Genomic DNA, 22,986 nt, shown 5'->3' on the forward strand with positions numbered 1-22,986 from the left:
AGACATCAAAACTATGAAATAACACCAAAAAAGTATTAAACAAATCAAAATCAATTTTATATTTGAGATTCTTCAAAGTAGCCACCCTTTGCCTTGATGACAGCTTTGCACAAACTTGGCATTCTCTCAACCAGCTTCACCTGGAATGCTTTTCCAACAGTCTTGAAGGAGTTCCCACATATGCTGAGCACTGAACTCATCCCAAACCATGTCAATTGGGTTTAGGTCAGGTGATTGTGAAAGCCAGGTCATCTGATACAGCACTCCATCACGCTCCTTCTTGGTCAAATAGCCCTTAAACAGCCTGGAGGTGTGTTGGGTCATTGTCCTGTTGAAAAACAAATGATGGTCCCACTAAGCGCAAACCAGATGGGATGGCGTATCGCTGCAGAATGCTGTGGTAACCATGCTGGTTAAGTGTGCCTTGAATTCTAAATAAATCACTGGCAGTATCATCAGCAAAGCACCATCACACCTCCTCCTCCGTGCTTCACGGTGGGAACCACACATGCAGAGATCATCTGTTCCCCCTACTCTGCATTGCACAAAGACACAGCGGTTGGAACCAAAAATCGTAAATTTGGACTCATCACACCAAAGGACAGATTTCCACTGGTCTAATGCCCATTGCTTGTGTTTCTTGGCCCAAGCAAGTCTCTTCTTATTGGTGTCCTTTAGTAGTTGTTTCGTTGCAGAAATTCGACCATGAAGCCCTGATTCACGCAGTCTCCTCTGAACAGTTGATGTTGAGATGTGTCTGTTAATAGGCCGTCATTGTAAATAACAATTTGTTCTTAAACTGACTTGCCTACTGTAGTTAAATAAAGGTTAAATAAAAAATGTAAAATTGAACTCAGTGAAGCATTTACTTGGGCTGCAATTTCTGAGGCTGGTAACTCTAATGAATTTATCCTCTGCAGCAGAGGTAATTCTGGGTCTTCCTTTCCTGTGACGGTACTCAGGAGAGCCAGTTTCATCATAGCGCTTGATGGTTTTTGCGACTGCGCTTGAAGAAACTTTCAAAGTTCTTGAAATGTTTCGTATTGACTAACCTTCATGTCTTAAAGTAACGATGGACTGTCATTTGTTTTTGCTTATTTGAGGTGTTCTTGTCATAATATGGACTTGGTCTTTGACCAAACAGGGCTATGTTCTGTATACCACCCCTACCTTGTCACAACACAACTGATTGGCTCAAACGCATTAAGAAGGTAAGACATTCCACAAATGACCTTTTAACAAGGCACACCTGTTAATTGAAATGCATTCCAGGTGACTACCTCATGAAGCTGGTTGAGAGAATGCCAAGCTGTCATTATTCTCAAATATATTTTGATTTGTTTAACACTTTTTTGGTTACTTTAAACCTTTATTTAACTAGGCAGTTAATTACAAATTCTTATTTACAATGACGGCCTACCGGGGAACAGTGGGTTAACTGCCTTGTTCAGGGGCAGAACAACAGATTTTTACCTTGTCAGCTCAGGGATTCGATCGAGCAACCTTTCAGTTACTGGCCCAACGCTCTAAACTCTAGCCTACCTGCCATCCCCCCAAAAATGGCACGTGTTATTTCATAGTTTTGATGTCTTCACCATTATTCTACAATGTATAAAATTGTTCAAATAAAGAAAAACCCTGGAATGAGTAGGTGTGGCCAAACTTTTGACTGGTACTGTATGTGACTATGTTCCTTAGAGTAATCTTTTCTTGACGATACCTGAAAAACGAGTAGGTTGAGAAGTAACAAATCTCCAACACCTACAGTACTTGCTTCAGTCTTTGACAATGAATAGCACCCATGTCCTAGTAACTCCTGCACTTTTTCACAAGACATTCTCAGTCATACCAGTAAGCTACTGATCGTTCTGTAACTCTGTTACACAACGAACATAACAAGACATGAACAGTATCATAAACAAATGTTTAGGCCCCAAAAAAATCGAAGACTTCTTGGGATAAAGAACTTGACGTTGATATGCTCAGTCAATAATATCCATCTTAATAAACTCGTAGGCCTACAGTACTCATAATTCAGTTGAGGTTTCTTCTGGTGTAGTATATATATAGGACATTTAATAGGCCTACAGATATTACATGTTTATTTTGATTGATTGCATGTACAAGGCACATCTGTTTTTTTGCACAATCTTGCTTGTTGAAGGGTGGCGAAGGATTCCTAAGGTATGTCTTCTTGAACAACATGACATTGATGAATGTGTAACAGGGTATGAGGGGGAAAGGCACAGGTTTACGGAATGTGTGAAAAAGTACTGTGTTCGATCAACAATAACAGTATTAGTCTGCATAAACAGTGCCGACTGTAATAGCAATGAATAATCCACTCCTAGCATGAACCCATTGGATGAAATACTCAACCCATTTGCACTTACCAATACTCTTAACAGTCAAGAGGCAAGAGTGTGTATACTATGATTGGAGTGTCAGATCCTAACAGATTGGGATATCATATCAATTATCATACGCTTGTACTGTAAGATCAGCAGCACAGGGTATACAATCACAAAACCATAGGAAATATACATCTGTGAGTTTGGACAATGACGCTTTTCACAGGCAGCTGACATCCCCAGTCTCAGAGTCTGAGGCCTTGTCTTTGTCCCCCTTGGTGGGCACACTGCTGTACTGGCACTGGGGGACAACATTGTTAACACTGGCAGGCTTTGGTGGGGAGACCTGCTGCCCCTTTAGCACCTTTCTGTCCAGCCAGTAGAAAGACACCATGAGGAATACAGCTGATGAGGCGACAGTCGCACTGCAGGCGAAGAAGACGTAAAAATACTCCCCAGTTCTGTCCACCAGGATTCCTGTAACAACAACATAAACAACAATATCAGGAGCCAATCAGCATTAGTAAAGCCCCAGCAGTGCATGACAGACAGTTCATGATGACATAAGGGCGTAACTACAACAATAACAGAGTATTACCACAGAACTTCCTAAACCCAGAGGCGCAACCTCGTATGACTTCCGGAAACGCTTGTAAAGCAGACCAGGCCGGGGTTTGAGAACTCAATGAGAGAAGTGAAACATTCTTCCTTAGTTGTTCATTTTCTTAAAATGTAAAAGGCACAACCTAGACTAGAGCCTATGTCTTAAGCAGTTGAACATGTTATTACTCCAACCTGGTGAAAGTGACACGTTTCCATTTTCGTCATAAACAACCATATCGAAGGTGTGCCTTTGATTTTGACGGCCTGCATATGCACAGTTCGGCGCAAGATGACCGTTAGACCCAATGGCGTGTTTCTGCGCATGAGCTTAGCTAGCCAACGTCGCCATGACATCGCCTGCAAGTGTGATCGGGGATTTCTATTGGAAAAGCAGTTCCATACTATGCCGTCTTTGATTCTACCATTGCACAGTGAAACTCAACCAACTACATAAGCAGTCATACAGAAGTAGGTTGCATACCTGACATTTGAGCTGGAATGCCCCCTCCCCAGGAAAGAGGGAGCTGAACATTCCATTCTTATTCAAGTTTGTCTTCAAGACCCCCGCAACATGCACAAACAGGCACGAGCACAAAGGGACACACATATTCATGTACACACACACACACACACACACACACGACACGCAAACACACACAGCCTAGTTTCCCTTGGACACACATGATTGGTTGGATGTCCGTGGAATCCAAGCAACAGGATATGCTCCTTGCCTCTGACCACAGCCTGTGTTATGCCTAGCACTCCTTCAAGTTACACTACAACACTTACTTGATGAATGTGTTCATCATTGAATAGGACATCTCCTCGCCTGGTTTTCATGGAGGGGAGGCACACACACACACAAACAGGCATGAGCACACAGGGACACACATATTCATGTACACACACACATATACAAGGACACGCAAACACACACAGCCTYGTTTCCCTTGGACACACATGATTGGTTGGATGTCCGTGGAATCCAAGCAGCAGGATATGCTCCTTGCCTCTGACCACAGCCTGTGTTATGCCTAGCACTCCTTCAAGTTACTCTACAACACTTACTTAAAGAATGTGTTCATCATTGAATAGGACATCTCCTCGCCTAGTTTTCATGGAGGGGAGGCACACACGCACACACGCCTCAGGGAGTTCGGTACCTGCGAGCGGGGGACCGATCAGTAGCGTGACACTCTCCATGATGGCGAGCAGGCCCAGGGCAGCAGGGAAGCGACTCATATCCAACGTATCCATGAGGACGGTGAACATCAGCGAGCCCACCACGCTCATGGACAGGCCGTAGGTCACCACGTACACCAGCAGCACGGGGAAGCTGGCATCGATACAGCAGATACTATTACTCAGCCCGTTCATCAGCAGAGCAGCAGAGAACACGTAGATGTGGCGCCCTTTGAACCAGGGCAGACTGAAGAGCAGGCCAATGGGCAGCCGCACCACGATGTTGACGATACCCAGGATGGAGAGGAGGAGGGCGGCCCGGCTCTGCTCCATGTCGTGGGCCGTGGCGTAGGGCACAAGGTAGATCAGCGGCACCATGAAGCCAAGCATCATCCAAGTCATGCCCACAGCGCACATGCGGTAACGCAGGTTGTTACATAAGAGGTCAAAGGCCATGTGATGGTGCAAGGCGGCCTTCAGAACGGCCCACAAGGCCCTCATCCTCCCCTTTGGCTTCTCCTCCTCCGGCTGAAGAGGCCCGTGGTTCATCAGGGGCTGACCACGATGTCTGTGGCCCCACAGAGGCCTCATCACAGCTCCACACACACAGCAGTTGAGCAGGACGGCCCCCAGAACCAGAAAGCTCCCCCGCCAGCCCAGCTCAGTGTGGAGGTAGTTTCCCAGGAGGGGCAGGGTGCACAGGCCCAGGGCAGTGCCCATGGACGACATTGCGTTGGCAAAAGCCCGCCGCCGCACAAAATAGTGCCCGAGAATAGTCACTGCGGGCTGGAAGCTGAAGCAGAATCCAAGTCCTGTCAAAGGAGAAGACAATGAATAAGGCACATGGCTGAATGCATGGGAGAAGGTAGAGGTTGCCCCTAACCACTAATACAGGGTGTGATTTTTTTTTACCTTCCCTAAAAATAAAGATTATAAAGATTGGGATGTAGCGTTATCTGATTCTAGATCTGTTGTTAGGGGTTAACTGCTTTGTGGAGTGATGATTTTTTTTTTTTAGGAGGTTAGTGACCTGTAATAACCCCAGCTGTGACGTAGAGCTCAGTGATGGTGTGGGTAAATGAGCTGGCCGCCATTCCAAGACCACTCAGGACCCCACCCACCATCACCGTCGTCCGGCAACCAAACCTCTCCACCATTACACTGCAGAATGGACCTAAAGGAGGAGACATGCTATTGGTTAAACACACAAAGACCTCAAAGAAAGTACAGTAAAACTTAGAGCCTTAGGTACAAGGGAATTTCCCTAATCCAACAATCTTAGCATAACTGCCCTCTATGGCTATATTTATCTTAAACAAAGTGGTGGTTTGTGCAGGGCCTTTTGCACCAGATGGGACCCCAAGCACAACCCTAAAGAGATACAATGACTTATAGTAAACTGAACAACGTTTGGGTTGTGTTTCACTGCTAGGATCATATAACTGCGGTTGAGTGAAAACAGAAGGGTCAATGCTCTGCGAGAACCCGCCCCACACCCACACACACCCCCTTCTTATTTTAGCCTCTCCTATTGTCATGCTTACTAGAAGGACATCTGTGGAAGCAATCATTGCAGTGGGTGCACCAGACTCAACATTAAAGACAACCATGTCTCATTGGCTCCTTGTCTATATTCAGTTTTTCATTGCATTGGAGTCAATCAAGCTTTGGCACAAACATGGAGTTCCTGGTAAGATGCCAGTAAGCAGTGGTGTAGTGGTACATGGAAAAGTGTGTATACTCTAATTTGTTCCAAAATTTCCCAAATGGCCCACCCGGTGAAGGAAAAGCACCCCTGTGTGAAAAATGCTATGAGAAACAGTGACATACACACTGAATGACCTAAAATTATAAATCCCATATTGGTCTTTCACAGTCAGGCCAACCTGTACTGTGGAAGTAGACTAATAGTAGGCTTACTATTGAAACATAAATGAGATAAATGAGACAGTCAACTGAGTCAGACATATTTTGTTTGAAGTTTTCGCTCCGTCACACTTTTTAAAATTAGAAGTTAAGTCCACAACAATGCTTAAACCACATCAGGAGACCACTTGAGGTCTGGGGACAATCTAATAAATTATGATTTGAGTGTAGTTACCTTTCAATTCAACTGTGCCGGCACATAGCACTGTTGTTTGGTTAGTGTGTGTCTTGAGCACACATGGAGGTTGGAAAACAAATGGCCACTGGATTGATGCAAATAATCATGATATCATTCTGCCAGGTAGGCATACACTCTTAGAAGAAAAGGTTCTGGATAGAACCAAAAGGGGTTCTATGCTTGCTTCATATATGGCACTCCTTAAGGTTCTATATACAGTAGAACATAAATTGGTTCCATATAGAACCTCAAAGAACCCTACAAAAGGTTTCTATATAGAAATTGTAGGAGTGCCAAATACAGTGCCTTCAGAAAGTATTCAGACCACTTGACTTTTTCCACATTTTGTTACGTTACGGCCTTATTCTAAAATTGATTAAATAAATTAAAATCCTCAGCAAACTACACACCTCATGACAAAGCGAAAACAGTTTTTTTTAGAATGTTTGCAAATAAACAGAAACACCTTATTTACATAAGTATTCAGATCCTTTGCTATGAGACTCGAAATTGAGCTCAGGTGCATCCTGTTTCCATTGATCATCCTTGAGATGTTTCTACAACCACAAGTCCACCTGTAGTAAATTAAATTGATTGGACATGATTTGGAAAGGCACACAGCTGTCTATATAAGGTCCCACAGTTGACAATGCATGTCAGTTCAGAAACCAAGCCATGAGGTCGAAGGAATTGTCCATAAAGCTCCAAGACAGGATTGTGTCGAGGCACAGATCTGGGGAAGGGTACCAAAACATTTCCGCAGCATTGAAGGTTCCCAAGAAGACAGTGGCCATCATTCTTAAATGGAAGAAGTTTGGAACCACACAGACTCTTCCTTGAACTGGCTGCCCGGCCAAACTGAGCAATCGAGGGAGAAGGGCCTTGGTCAGGGAGGTGACCAAGAACCCGATGGTCACTCTGACAGAGCTCTAGAGTTCCTCTGTGGAGATGGGAGAACCTTCCCAAAGGACAACAATCTCTGCAGCACGACCAATCAGGCCTTTATGGTAGAGTGGCCAGACTGATGCCAATCCTCAGTAAAGGGCACATGACAGCCCGCTTGGAGTTTGCAAAAAGGCACCTAAAGACTCTCAGACCATGAGAAACAAGGTTGTCTGGAAACCTGGCACTATCCCAACGGTGAAGCATGGTGGTGGCAGCATCATGCTGTGGGTATGTTTTTCAGTGGCAGGGACTTGGAGACTAGTCAGGATAGAGGGAAAGATGAACGGAGCAAAGTACAGAGAGATCCTTGATGAAAACCTGCTCCAGAGCTCTCAGGAGCTCAGACTGGGAAGGTTCACCTTCCAACAGGACAATGACCCTTAGCACCCAGCCAAGACAACACAGGAGTGGCTTCACGACAAGTCTCTGTATGTTCTATATTGGTCAAGCCAGATCTCGGACTTAAACCTGATCGAACATCTTTGGAGAGACCTGAAAATAGCTGTGCAGCAACGCTCCCCATCCAACCTGACAGAGCTTGAGAGGATCTGCAGAGAAGAATGGGAGAAACTCCCCAAATACAGGTGTGCCAAACTTGTAGCGTCATACCCAAGAAGACTCGAGGCTGTAATTGCTGCCAAAGGCACTTCAACTAAGTACTGAGTAAAGGGTCTGAAGACTTATGTAAATTTAATGTGTTATATTTTTTATAAAATCTGCAAAAATAAAAATAAATACTTTTTGCTTTGTCATTATGGGTGTTTTATTTAACTAAACAAGTAAGTCAGTTAAGAACAAATTCTTATTTACAATGACGGCCTAGGAATAGTGAGTTAACTGCCTTATTCAGGAGCAGAACAACAGATTTTTACCTTGTCAGCTCGGGGATTCGATCTAGCAACCTTTCGGTGACTGGCCCAACGCTCTAACCACTAGACTACCTGCCGCCCCGTGTGTAGATTGATGAGCTAGTTAACATTTAATTGAGTACGTTTTAGGGAAAGCCTTTCCATCTACCAGAAGACAGTTATATTTTTCCTGTTCCTTAATGGTTTGAAACCTGGACATTTTACTTCATATTATAAGGCATGTGTTACCTTGCTTTAAAAGTAGCCTATAGCCAAAATCCCACCATAGAAAAGTGGAGGCAATTATTTTATAAAGACTTCCACATATGCGCTCTCCTGTGCTATTGGTTTTCAACTTAACTTTCTTTCATTGTTTAGCAGCCAAAGCCATCATCCTAGTCATATTAGCAACCCATGATAGTTGTTGCATCTTTAGATCTCACCTTCAAAATGTCTAAGATATATTTTAATTTCTGTCCATGAAACCGCTTGCATGTGAGGTGATTATTTTAAAACTGTGTTTTCCCACAAATTGCAATTTGGAACATTTGCGCGTATGCCTACTGCCATGTGCACATTGCTGCGCTTAAAAATGTGAAAAATAGTTTATAAACATTTTAAGATATATATATTTTAGAATGTTTATTTTGATACACCATATACCTCAAAACTATTTTGATACGCATCGCGGGGATTAAGAAGTGAGTATACGCAATGCCCACCAATGACAAAATTGTCATTCTTGAGTAAAAAGCAAAAAGACACCTTAATAGAAAATGACTCAAGTAAAAGTGAAAGTCACCCAGTAAAATACTACTTGAATAAAAGTCTTAAAGCATCTGGTTTTAAATGTACTTAAGTAGTGGTTGAAAATGCACTCAATATCATACTTAGTGGAGCCAAGTGCTGCACCAAAGGGAACTGAAGCGCAACAAGTAGAAAAAACTGTAAGGTCGATGGAAAGTTCACCCTGACACTGCAAGGTCATTGAAATAAGTAATGTACCAGCTTACTGATTTGCTCCACACATTGCTCAGTTTATCTTTTGACTCATCTTAATTCAGTTCGGGTGATTTCTTTGTTGTTGTTGCGTTAAGGCAATGGACATGCATGCACAGGACTTTCCCAGATGTTTAGGGCTTGAAACCCAAACAGAAATAGAACCCCTGTGAGTGGCTAACCAAAGGCAGCTCATGTGGCACTACACAGCGTTAGTGTGTGTATAAGGGTGAGAGACCATCCCCTGAAATCTCACTTATCAAATAAACAAACAGGGGATGTGTTGATTCTCATAATGTAGGCCTTTTCCATGGGTTTTGTGTCTGTCTGCCTGATCTGACCAGTCACTATCAGACTGCAAACCTCAGCACTGTAAAACAAATGTGTACACTAGAGGTCGACCGATCATACCGATACCGATTATTGGAGGACCAAAAAAAGCCGATACCAATTAATCGGACGATTTTAATATTTATTTGTAATAATGACAATTACAACAATACTGAATGAACACTTATTTTAACTTAATATAATATATTAATAAAATCAATTTAGCCTCAAATAAATAATGAAACATGTTCAATTTGGTTTAAATAATGCAAAAACAAAGTGTTGGAGAAGAAAGTAAAAGTGCAATATGTGCCATGTAAGAAAGCTAACGTTTAAGTTCCTTGCTCAGAACATGAGAACATATGAAAGTTGGTGGTTCCTTTTAACATGAGTCTTCAATATTCCCAGGTAAGAAGTTTTAGGTTGTAGTTATTATAGGAATTATAGGACTATTTCTCTCTATACGATTTGTATTTCATATACCTTTGATTATTGGATGTTCTTATAGGCACTTTAGTATTGCCAGTGTAACAGTATAGGTACCATCCCTCTCCTCGCCGCTACCTGGGCTCGAACCAGGAACACATCGACAACAGCCACCCTCGAAGCTGCGTTACCCATGCAGAGCAAGGGGAACAACTACTCCAAGTGTCAGAGCGAGTGACGTTTGAAACGCTATTAGCGCGCACCCCGCTAACTAGCTAGCCATTTCACATCGGTTACACCAGCCTAATCTTGGGAGTTGATAGGCTTGAATTCATAAACAGCAGAGCTGCTGGCAAAACGCACGAAAGTGCTGTTTGAATGAATGCTTACGAGCCTGCTGGTGGTGCCCACCATCGCTCAGTCAGACTGCTCTATCAAATCATAGACTTAATTATAACATAATAACACACAGAAATACGAGCCTTAGGTCATTAATATGGTCGAATCCGGAAACTATCATCTCGAAAACAAAACATTTATTCTTTCAGTGAAATACAGAACCGTTCCGTATTTTATTTAACGGGTGGCATCAATCAGTCTAAATATTCCTGTTACATTGCACAACCTTCAATGTTATGTCATAATTACGTAAAATTCTGGCAAATTAGTTCGCAATGAGCCAGGCGGCCCAAACTGTTGCATATACCCTGACTCTGCGTGCAATGAACGCAAGAGAAGTGACACAATTTCACCTGGTTAATATTGCCTGCTAACCTGGATTTCTTTTAGCTAAATATGCAGTTTTAAAAAATATATACTTCTGTGTATTGATTTTAAGAAAGGCATTGATGTTTATGGTTAGGTACACGTTGGAGCAACGACAGTCCTTTTTGGCGAATGCGCATTGCATAGATTATATGCAACTTAGGACACGCTAGATAAACTAGTAATATCATCAACCATGTGTAGTTATAACTAGTGATTATGATTGATTGATTGTTTTTTATAAGATAAGTTTAATGCTAGCTAGCAACTTATCTTGGCTTCTTACTGCATTCGCGTAACAGGCGGGCTCCTCGTGAGGCAGGTGGTTAGAGCGTTGGACTAGTTAACCGTAAGGTTGCAAGATTGAATCGCTGAGCTGACAAGGTAAAAATCTGTCGTTCTGCCCCTGAACAAGGCAGTTAACCCACCGTTCCTAGGCCGTCATTGAAAATAAGAATGTGTTCTTAACTGACTTGCCTAGTGTTAAAGGAATTTAATTCCTATATGTTCATCAACCAATTCAATTAAAACACTCTGCCCATTCATAAGAATTTGTAAGATACTTATTTGCATAAAATGGACAGAAACCAGTCTCAAAATCAATCAATCAATAGCGTTTATTCTCAAGAGTACTGACCATAGTACAATTTACATCAGGTTATATAATTAAAATGATGTTATAGGTTTTAAAATGTCCTTCCTCCTCTCGGATACAATGGCAGTACAGTATACAAGCCTTCTTACATTTTCTGCCACCTGTTAAACAATGTACAACCAGCCCAAGGTCTCTCCCCTCCCTGGATAGAGACAGAATGTCCTGTAATGAACACATCATTCCAGCCAGTCTGACGACAACTCCATTCGTTTCTAACAAGGAACAGAAAGTCCTTGTTCTAATTCTTGACTAAAACTACACACATTATATTCAGTATTATGATTATAATAAGATTCATACATCCATACAGTAACATAGTAGTACTCTGTTTACTTATAGTTCTAAGTTTCATGTATACATAATTTAGTCATTATTCATAAAAATCCCATAACACCTAGTTAAATAAAGGTGTAAAAAAATATATTATTATTATTTTATTTTTTTTTAAATCGGCGTCCAAAATTACCAACTTCCGATTGTTATGAAAACTTGAAATCGGCCCTAATTAATCAGCCACTCCGATTAATCGGTCGACCTCTAGTGTACACAGTGAATGATCACGACAGGCTGAGTGGGTTAGACAATCTGCTTTAAGAGTTTTAAAAAGTAAGGAATTCTTCAACTGTAATAGACTGTCAGTGATTACTGAGCTTACTTTGAGCACATTTCCCTGCAAGCATATATGAATGTGTCACTGCAAAAAAAAAAAATGAAAAAACCCTACTTAAAATCAGAAGGTGAATCTATGGAAATCTATGCAAACTAGGATGTGACTCTACTACCATACCTCCAGCATGAAGCACTGATGTCATTATAGAAGGCACCCAGGAAGTCTCTTGGTTGCTGGCCTGGAACTCTGTCTGTAGGTCCGTGTAGAAAATGCCTATGCAGGAGGGGAAGGCCAGAGTCAGGGCTAGCACCAGGATGGTGGACACCAACACCACCCAGCCCCAACCCCCATCAGGTGCAGTGATGGGCCCATCCATGGCCACAGGGACTATGGGTTCAGGCTTGCCATTCTCCACCTCTTCAGATTCCATGATCTCTCCATTCTTCTGCCCCATGTTATGTGTCTGCTCAGGTGCCTTGCTCTCCATCCGGAGGCTGTCACAGTTCCCTGCCACCTTGCTGCCTTTCCTCAGGTTCATCCTCTGCTCAGCTGCTGAGGAAATGCCCTAGTAGTACAGTAGCTTGCCATGGTGAATGACACTCACTACACTCACTAATATATTCCATCTCACAGTGTATCTCCTCAGCAATGAACATGCCTGTTAATAGGTGGGGAAAAACATGAGCAACCCGATTTGTCCTCTGGCTACGTTGTGTAGTCTTGTTTGTATCAAAGCATTAGACACACAATTTGCATAGCTTGTGGTAAAAACTATCCAGCTGTCACTTCATAAATAGGAAAAGACTAACTTTTCCAAGGTCTAGTGTAATTCTGTATGCATGAAAATAAGGGCCGATTTCCACTATTGGGGGTCTGTTAATGAAGGGGGAAGGGAATAGGATATAGATATATGGCACTGGCACATATCTGCATGTGCTTGAGGAAGTAAAAAAATTCAAATGAATGGCCTACTGTGAAAAACATTTTCCAGTTTAGATTTCTGTCTGTAATCTGTTAGTTTAGTGGTATTCCTTACCAAAAAAAAAGATTGCCGTTTTGAAACTGCAGTAAAAATGCATTAACTGCAGTCAACTGTGGTATTCTGGACCCAGTGACTGCTGGTATACTGCCCCCTGACTGCTGGTATACTGCACTCTGACTGCTATCTTTTTTCGTAGAATTATTTTATTTTACTTTTTTCGAATTATGAGTGCAACTGTGCGTAATTAGGCTTTAAGATGTCCAAACATAGCCTCTAATTCGCATTTAGGCACACATTAATGACATAATGAGATGCACGTAATTTAGCTGTCCTTTATCCAATTTGAACGCCTCAATGTGTGATCCCACTCTTCAAAGACGGTACACTACAGTGTATGCAATTTGGGCCCAAGCGGTGAAATCCAATTCAATGTTAAGTAACATTTAGTTATTGTCAGACGTTGTAGTCGCTTTGGCACTCTAGTAGCCTACCCACGTGGAATGTCAATTTATTTGATATTAGGAATCTTAACTGTTGGAGATATCCGGGCCAAGAAAGACAGACGTCGATCCATCCGAACTCCTAATTACTAGAGCGGCTACTTTGAATCTATGTACAGCAACAGCACAACAACGCTCGAGATAACTCGTCGACAATAATAGGCTAGGATGGTGAGAAAACAGTTTGCCTGCCCTATAGTTTACTCTCTTATTATTGTTGAATATTATCTTCATGGCTCAAATACTTGACGTCAAAATACATAGGTTACATTTAATTTAAGTCCAGTCTCAAAATAAAAACACTGACATAACAGGCAAGATCACTTGTTTTCAGTAGACTATCACATTGCTCACCAAATTGATGTCGGCTAGAAAACCTTGTTTACACTAACACGTTAGCGCAATTTTCTTACCTTTTGCGGCTACTCATTATACCTGACGACCATTAGCCTACTCCGTTTCGACTATTTTTACCCTCTCTACCACATCATAAACAAGCCAGCTGTAAATCCTAGTCCCTGCCATTGAGCAACAATAACGTATTATGGGTGGGAGGAGACAGGATGTACGAGCGTTGATGGATGTTTATCACAAATTACATTACGGACACTCACATTTTTGGCAGTTGGTAGGCTACTGTTAATCCAGACCAATCTGTCGTGTAGCCTAATGTGGTCGAAGAAATTGCAATGCGAGGCGCTTCCTTATGTTTTCACAGGAGGTTGGTGGCACCTTAATTGGGGAGGACAGGCTCTAGGTAATGGCAGGAGCAGAATATGTGTAATGGTATCTATGTGTTTTATGCCATTAATTTAATTCCAGGCATTATTATATGCTGTCCTCTCAGCAGCCTCCACTGGATGGTTTATTTTCTCTGCTGTGTAGGCTACAGTGTTGCCAACTCCTCAGTAAGGAAAGTAGCTATTGGCTGTCCTAAAAGTCGCTAGAAGTCGCTAAATGACGTCATCACCTAATTGGCCATGTGCATGTAATTGTGATGGACGCTGTAGGAGAGGAATAAAATCGTGGGAGAGACAAAAAGTGGGTTAACACCCTAAATATGTTTAGAACTACAAATGAACTTTCTTCTGTCAATTCTTGTTTTTTTTATGTCACAATTCCAACCCTCCTCCTTTATCCGGGCTTGGGACCGGCAAAAGTGACCCAAAAGAGACACACTGGCGGAGTTACTTAGTTTTTTATTTTTATTTATTTTAGTTTCGTTTTTTACATTTACATTCCGCTCTGAATGTAAGCCAGGGCGGGATCAGCCAGCGGCGGCTTCCCGCAAGCGCGATTCATTTGCAGTCTGGACGCGGAGGGGTGAACATCTCCTGCTCTGACTGCAGCTGGGAAGGACTGCTGTGTGAGGACTGGGCCGCCTGTGAGTGCTTTGGGACGGGGGTGGGGCCCACGGCAGCACCCGCTGCTCGTTGAGAAGATATGTGCTTTCACGCCAGTCTACAAAAGTCTCCAATAACACCAGAAAAAGTTGCTAGATTTGTCGCTAGTCGCTTTTTTGAAAATTTGTCGCTAGAGGTGTCTGAATACTCGCTAAATATAGCGACAAAGTCGCAAAGTTGGCAACACTGGCGCTACTCTGAGCGCAGAAGGAGTCAAATTAACCAGTATGTATTTCATGCTCAGGAGTAAGGAATAGCCTTGTAGCCTGGTCTCATAGACTAGACGTAACATACATAGTACATGTAAATCCGTGACACTTAAATTAGTATGATATGTTATGGTTACGTAAGACAGATGGTTACGTAAAAGGGAATTTCACCCTGGCACTGCCACGGCCTATAGTAATTACTATATTAACAACTTTACGTTTTAATCGTAAACATCACAATTATCCAAACCACAAGCTAGAACTAGCACATTTTAATTTCACTGGTAGAATTGGGAAGTTTTGACTCCCTGTGTAATCGTCTGCTCATAGTGAACCACAAAGTCTGGCATTCATAGCGAATGCTGATACCGCCCGCTATGTAGAGGGGGTGTGCACATAAACTTGAATAATGAAAAGGAATATCAGAATTTCTGTAGGCACATTTTTTTAAACGTTTCTTTTTCACTGTTTGTCATCATGCCCGTGTGGTGTTCTGTGCTTGGCTGTGCTAATTGAAAACAAGTGCGAAAATGAATTCTCACCATTTTACCGACCAGAAATTCAGCCCGATTCTGCAAGCAAATGATGTGGTGACCAAAGAGTATGAGGGATTTTCAGGCTGAACTGATGGGGAATCCATTTCGACAAAAGCTGAAAAGTGATGCGATACCATCTATTTTCTCCCTCCTTCATAACAAAACAGAAGATTTTCATTTGGAGGTAACCTAAAGTTAGGTAGCTTGCTAGCCTAGATGGGTATGTTAGCTAGCTAGAGATGGTCGCCTCGCTTCTAGTCCTTAAGAAACTATGCAGTATTTTTTAATGTATTATTTCTTAAATTTTTACCCCAGAAAATCTTAAGTCTTATTACATACAGCCGGGAAGAACTATTGGATATAAGAGCGACGTCAACTTACCAACATTACGACCAGGAATACGACTTTCCCGAAGCAGATCTTCTGTTTGGACCACCACCCAGGACAATGGACCTAATCCCAGAAGCCGACCAAAAACAACGGCGCCGCTGAATGGGCAGACAGAGTTGCCTCCTGGTCAGGCTCCGTAGACGTGCACATCGCCCACCGCTCCCGAGTATACTACTTGCCAATGTGCAGTCTCTTGACAACAAGGTAGATTACATTTGAGCAAGGGTTGCCTTCCAGAGAGACATCAGAGATTGTAACATCCTCTGTTTCAAGGAAACATGGCTCTCTCGGGATATGTTGTCGGAATCGGTTCAGGCACCGGGCTTCTCCATGCATCGTGCCGACAGAGAAACTCCTCTCTGGGAAGAGGAAGGGCGGGGGTGTATGCTTCATGATTAATGACTCATGGTGTAATCATAACAACGTACAGGAACTCAAGTCCTTCTGCTCACCCAACCTAGAATTCCTTACAATCAAATACCGGGCCATATTATCTCCCAAGAGAATTCTCGTAAGTTATCATCACAGCGGTGTACATTCCCCCTCAAGCAGACACCAAGACGGCCCTCAAGGGAATTCACTGGACTCTATGTAAACTGGAAACCATATATCCCGAGGCTGCATTTATTGTAACTAGGGATTTTAACAAAGCAAATTTGAGAACAAGGCTACCTAAATTCTATCAGCACCTAAATTCTATCAGCACTATGCGTGGGTGTAACACTCGATCACTGCTACTCTAACTACCCGTGATGCATACAAAGCCCTCCCCCGCCCTCCCTTCGCCAAATCCGACCACGACGCCATCTTTCTCCTACCATCTCATAGGCAGAAACTCAAACAGGATGTACCAGTGACTAGAACCATTCAACCCTTGTCTGACCGCTGGTCTGACCAATCGGAATTCACGCTTCAAGATTGTTTTGATCATGCGGACTGGGATATGTTCCGGTCAGCCTCCGATAACATCGATCTATTTATAAAGAAGTGCATTGGAGATGTTTTACCTACTGTGACTATTAAAACCTACCCTAACCTGAAACCGTGGATGGATGGCAGCATTCGCGCAAAACTGAAAGCGCGAACCACCGCATTTCACCATGGAAAGAGGTCTGGGAATATGGCTGAATATAAACAGTGTAGTTATTCCCTCCGCAAGGCAATCAAACAAGCGAAATGCTGGTACAGGGACAAAGTGGAGTCGCAATTCAACGGCTCAGACACGAGACGTATGTGGCAGGGTCTACAGGAAATCACGGACTACAAAAAAACCCAGCAACGTCATGGACACCGACGTCACACTTCCAGACAAACTAAACACCTTCTTAGCCAGCGTTGAGGATAATACAGTGCCACTCGTTTTTCAACCACTCCACAAATGTCTTGTTAACAAACGATAGTTTTGGCAAGTCGGTTAGGACATCTACTTTGTGCATGACACAAGTAATTTTTCCAACAATTGTTTACAGACAGACTATTTCACTTATAATTCACTGTATCACAATTCCAGTGGGTCAGAAGTTTACATACACTAAGTTGACTGTGCCTTTAAACAGCTTGGAAAATTCCATGTTCTCTGGTCCGATGAAACAAAAATAGAACTGTTTGGCCATAATGCCCATCGTTATGTTTGGAGGAAAAAGGGGGATGCTTGCAAGCCGAAGAACATCATCCCAACCGTGAAGCCTTTGGGGTGGCGGCATCATGTTGTGGGGGTGCTTTGCTGCAGGAGGGACTGGTGCACTTCACAAAATAGATGGCATCATGAGGAAGGAAAATTATCTGGATATATTGAAGCAACATCTCAAGACATCAGTCAGGAAGTTAAAGCTTGGTCGCAAATAGATCTTCCAAATGGACAATGACCTGATCTGGAGTCATTCCACAGCGCCCTGCTGAATAATACCCCAAAGCGGTGGCATTTTGGGTACACAAGCATGAGGGAGCGGACACACCTTGCAGTTATGGAGAACAACTAGATTGTGGAACAGAAACCAGCAAGGGACACTGAAAGGTATTGTCACGTTCTGACCATAGTTCTTGTGTGTTTTACTTGTTTTAGTGTTGGTCAGGACCAGAGTCGCCCGCCAGTCATGAGCTGTCCGCCAGTCATGAGCTGCCCTCCAGTCATGAGCTGCCCTCCAGTCATGAGCTGCATTCCAGTCATGAGCTGCATTCCAGTCATGAGCTGCCCTCCAGTCATGAGCTGCCCTCCAGTCATGAGCTGCCTTCCAGTCATGAGCTGCCCTCCAGTCCGGAGCTGCCATTTAGTCCGGAGCTGCCCCTCTGTCTTAAAATACCTCTCTGTCTTAAGCTACCTCTCTGTCATAAGCTACCTCTCTGTCATAAGCTACCTCTCTGTCATAAGCTACCTCTCTGTCATAAGCTACCTCTGTCATGAGCTGTCCCTCAGTCCGGAGGAGTTTCCTCAGTCTAGTGGGGACCTTGGTGAAGGTTCCTAGGCCAAGGTCGGCGGCGAGGGTCGCCACTCAAAGGACGCTAAGGAGGGGGACAAAGACAATGGTGGAGTGGGATCCTCGTCCAGCGCCGGAGCCGCCACCGCGGACAGATGCCCACCCAGACCCTCCCCTAGAGTTTTAGGTTTACCCAGACCCTCCCCTAGAGTTTTATTTTGTATTGTAGATATCACAACCGGCTGTGATTGGGAGTACCATAGGGCAGTGCACAATTGGCCCAACATCATCCGGGTTTGGCGGGTATAGGCCTTCATTGTAAATACAGTCGGGGACTCTTGGTGCTGTTCTGTGAAGTAATTGATGACTGAGTTTCAGAAGAAAGTTCTTTGTTTCTGGTGATTTTGAGCCTGTAATCAAACCCACAAATGCTGATACTCAAAAGAAGGACAGTTTTATTGGTTTATTAATCAGGACAACAGTTTTCAGCTGTGTTAACATAATTGCAAAAGGGTTTTCTAATGATCAATTAGTCTTTTTAAAATGATAAACTTGGATTAGCTAATACAAAGTGACACAAACACAGGAGTGATGGTTGCTGATAATGGGCCTCTGTACGCCTATGTAGATATTTTAATGGACAAAACATTTGCTTTTCTTGAAAAAAACGGTAGTGTACATTATCAAGCATTTCACACATATTATCCACATACTGACTGTTAGCACTTGGTCTATAGCAGCTTCCCACAAGAATCGGCTTAAGGTGAGGCAGATGAACCTGTAGCCGTATTACTTCAACAGTATTTAACATAAGATTTTCTCTAAGCTTTACAGGAATGTGGTTCTGAATATAGACCGCAACACCGCCCCCGTTAGCATTTCTGTCTTTTTGGTAGATGTTATAACCATGTATTGCTACCACTGTATCATAAAATGTATTATCTAAGTGCGTTTCAGAGATAATATGAATGTCATCTGTTACAAACAAGTTATTGACTTCATGGACCTTGTTTCTCAGGCTGCATATGTTAATGTGGGCTATTTTTAGCACACCGCCTCAGTGCTAACAGTATAACTCTGGTTCATAGGCTCATAATTACGGCATACGATAGCTGTAGGATCAACAGAGGTATTCAGGGTAATTAGGGGGACATCATTTAAGTTACTTACATTGTGTCTGCCAACGCCCCTAGGATAATGTAGATTTGATGCAGCATTATGATGACTCATTGTCACAATAGTAGGGATTAACTGAGCTGGTCTTGGGTCATTGATAAGTCATTGTTTTAAAGCAGCCTTGAAATGCGTGTCCAGGAGCCAAGATGATTTGGATGGACTCCGTCATTCCTTTAGTGTATTTCCAGAAGGTGTTACAGTTATCTATAAAAGTGATTCCAGCAGAGCTACAGTAATATTTTAGCCAGATGTGTAATGTCAGTAGCCTGCTGAATCTTTCACATCCGCGGCCCAAATATGGAGTCTTTTAATGCAAAAATCTGTTCTTTAAAATCCATTGTCAGATGTTCCAAGCTAGCCCTCCTGATGTCGTTTCACCACACATGGACTATGACGGCGCCAGCACCCGGCATCTGCCGTAGAACAGTCGGAAGCAGCCTTGTGATGTCCTGTACTCGTGCTCCTGGGTAGCGCAGGGTTTTTGCATTGGGAACCGAGATGTTTCTCACCATAGAGCTGCTGATGATGATGACAGCTGGTGAATGGGCCGGTCTCTCAGGCAGCCTCACGGTCTGATGGGAGTGCTGAGGTTCTGAACCCGAGGTAGAAGTCACCGGAGAGGGAGACAGAACAGAGGACGAAGAGGCAGGTATCTTCGGGTCCAATCTCGAATGGGAAACCCCTAAGGAAGAGTGAGTGAAGACCTACAGGATGGTAGCTCTCCAGGAACAGGGTTGGAGAGCCCTAATATTATCAATCTTCAAAATTTGTCTGCGCTTATGGATTCACAGAATATATTTATATAAGCTGTACGGGGCTCTGTAGCATCAATCATGCTAGACATTCAGATATGACAAGTATACAAACCCTCCCCTAACCCGGATGACACTGGGCCAATTGTGCGCCCCCCTATGGGACTCCTGATCCCGGTCGGTTGTGACACAGCCTGGAATCGACCCTGGGTCTGTGGTGATACCTCAAGCACTGCAATACAGTGCCTTAGACTGCTGCGCCACTCGGGAGGCCCCAATACAGCCTTATTCTAAAATGGATTAAATACATTTTCCCCCTCATCAATCTACACACAATAACCCATAATGACAAAGTAAAAACCGATTTTTAGAAAAGTTTGCACATTTATAAAAAACATACCTTATTTACATAAGTATTCAGACCCTTTGCTATGAGACTTGAAATTGAGCTCAGGTGCATCCTGTTTCTACAACTTGATTGGAGTCCACCTGTGGTAAATCCAATTGATTGGACATGATTTGGAAAGGCACACACCTGTCTATACAAGGTCCCACAGTTGACAGTGCATGTCAGAGCAAAAACCAAGCAATGAGGTCGAAGGAATTGTCCATAGAGCTCCGAGACAGGATTGTGTTGAAGGAACAGATCTGGGGAAGGGTACCAAAAAAGAGAATGCCAAGAATGTGCAAAGCTGTCATCAAGGCAAGGGGTGGCTACTTTGAATAATCTCAAATATAAACTTTATTTTATTTAACACATTTTTGGTTACGCCATGATTCCATATGTGTTATTTCATAGTTTTGATGTCTTCACTATTAGAAAATAGTAAAAAAAACAATGTGTAGTTGTGTCCAAACTTGACTGGTACATGTACATGTAGGCCTAATAAAAAATTCTATAGTAACTCTTATTTAAATGTAGCAATTATTTTACAGCATGTCATTGCTCAAGTGGTTTGCAAGTGATTTCCATTTTCCCAATTCCTTTGGGTCTCCTTTTTCACTTTGCTCATCTCTCTGTATGTCCTGCAACAATGTTATCATAACTGGCCAAAAGGGATCACACCGATGCACCTTCTTTCCTCGACATGCAGGCCTGTTTTACATTCAGCAATTAGCAAGAACAAGCCTGCTTCTTTCCCTGAATAGGCTATTAGGCCTAGTATAAAAAAATGATCAAAATGACTGTTCTATAGCTTTTATAGCCGATAGGAATGGTCTATTGCAGAGAGGCTTGTGTAGCCTATAGCCTGTCGTGCACGGGAACAGCTAGAATAGAAGTGATGTGTAGCTAAAAGTAAGAAGCTAAATATTAGCTAGATATTAGGCCATTCCTTAGCTAAATATTAGGGATTTAGGATAAATATTTACCTGTCAAAGTGCAGTGCAAAAAATTATAATTAACAGATGATGTAATGGTAGATCTGTAGTGCATTCTGCTGCGCTCCGTGGTCCCCAGGCTCACAAAGCGCCACTATTGATTTGGCCTTTAGGCCTACGTTTTTAGACAATTATTATACCTGGGCTAACAACATAGTGCAATTGTGAGTCCACAATTATTTGGCCATAGGCTGTAAACTGCAGTGATGTAGGTGAAGTTCTGTTTTGTTTCATGCTGAAGTAACTGCAGAGGCCTACAACCTAGGCCTGATTATGCAACCATTTGGATCAGTTTGGGTCTATTCTCGACTGTTTAGAATGTCCAGAAAGGTACATTAGCAGGCCACTTTGTCAGGATGTAGCCCGGTATTAAGATAGGACTGCTATAGGAAAATATGGGTTTCTCCTTTCCAACTCCCTGCACGTTCCTATTGCTGTAGCCTATTTTACATTTAGCATGCATCTATCCTCCAATAGGCTATTAGTAGGCTAAAGAAAATTAATTAAGTTTTCCAACCAGTTTTTGTAGTATGGCTTTTCTTGAGACTCTTGAGATTTAAGAGGAAAAGTCCTGGTTGCGGAGGCCTGGTGCACAATTGTGCAACAGAACAAAGTCAGACAGGCTCGAGATGTAGACTATAACCTAAATTAGAAGCGTATGCATATTAGCCCATAATTCATAAACTCAATGTTAGGCTTAATAATGTAGTGAATATATCCAGTCAATTTACACAGCGAAAGAAAAAAAAAGGTGATCAGATAATGAAATCGTAGCCTACACTATGTGCACTCCTGAGGCTGAGCGCGCTCCCTCCCAGTCCCCAGGTATGCAGCTTGAAAAGCTACCCTTTTGTTTCAGTTTTTTAGGGACAAGAAATGTATCCTACATAGGCTACAACAACACAATGTAATGAAACATTTTGTTTTCAAGTGAGTACACAACTCTAGTCTGATTTATGATAACGCGCGAGCATAGAGTAAGTTGTACCCATAGTTTCCGCGTTTGGCTTCCATGTTTTAAATGTGTTCGAAAATGAGGTGGATAGTACATTTGACAAATTCGTAACATATCTTACGAAATAGGTGACGGACATCCACAAATTAATACATACCATACGAAATGTGACATTATACTAAAAATGGAGTGTCTCTGATTTACGTACATAATAATACGAAATGCTCTGACACCAGGTTGCAGCAGCCTTAGGCTACTGTAAAGGTAATCTTGGTTTATGTGTGAAGTTTGATACTGAAACATGTAGTTATTTGGGACGGGGGCCCAATAATAGGCTAAATCAGAAAGTGTATGAATTTCTTGTGGATTTGTTCACTTTTCTAAAATTATTAAAAATAATATTTGAGGTGGTATAAGACCTTTAAATCCACTATTATTCTCTCTCTCACACACACACACACACACACACAC

At 42.6% G+C, this 22,986-nt stretch overlaps 1 protein-coding gene across 1 annotated transcript; it reads right to left on the reverse strand.

The window, feature by feature from the left end:
* Positions 1 to 92: 92 nt before the first annotated feature.
* slc16a5a (solute carrier family 16 member 5a) lies at positions 93 to 13,703 on the reverse strand. Its single transcript, XM_024009067.2, has 4 exons — positions 11,996 to 13,703; positions 5,167 to 5,310; positions 4,118 to 4,948; positions 93 to 2,828 (listed from the first exon to the last, which is right to left on the reverse strand). The coding sequence occupies exons 1-4, from the start codon at positions 12,354 to 12,356 to the stop codon at positions 2,572 to 2,574; spliced, it is 1,593 nt and encodes a 530-aa protein (XP_023864835.1). The 5' UTR covers positions 12,357 to 13,703; the 3' UTR covers positions 93 to 2,571.
* Positions 13,704 to 22,986: the final 9,283 nt, after the last annotated feature.

This window comes from Salvelinus sp. IW2-2015, linkage group LG18 (genome assembly GCF_002910315.2).
Source record: "Salvelinus sp. IW2-2015 linkage group LG18, ASM291031v2, whole genome shotgun sequence".
Taxonomy (NCBI): domain Eukaryota; kingdom Metazoa; phylum Chordata; class Actinopteri; order Salmoniformes; family Salmonidae; genus Salvelinus; species Salvelinus sp. IW2-2015.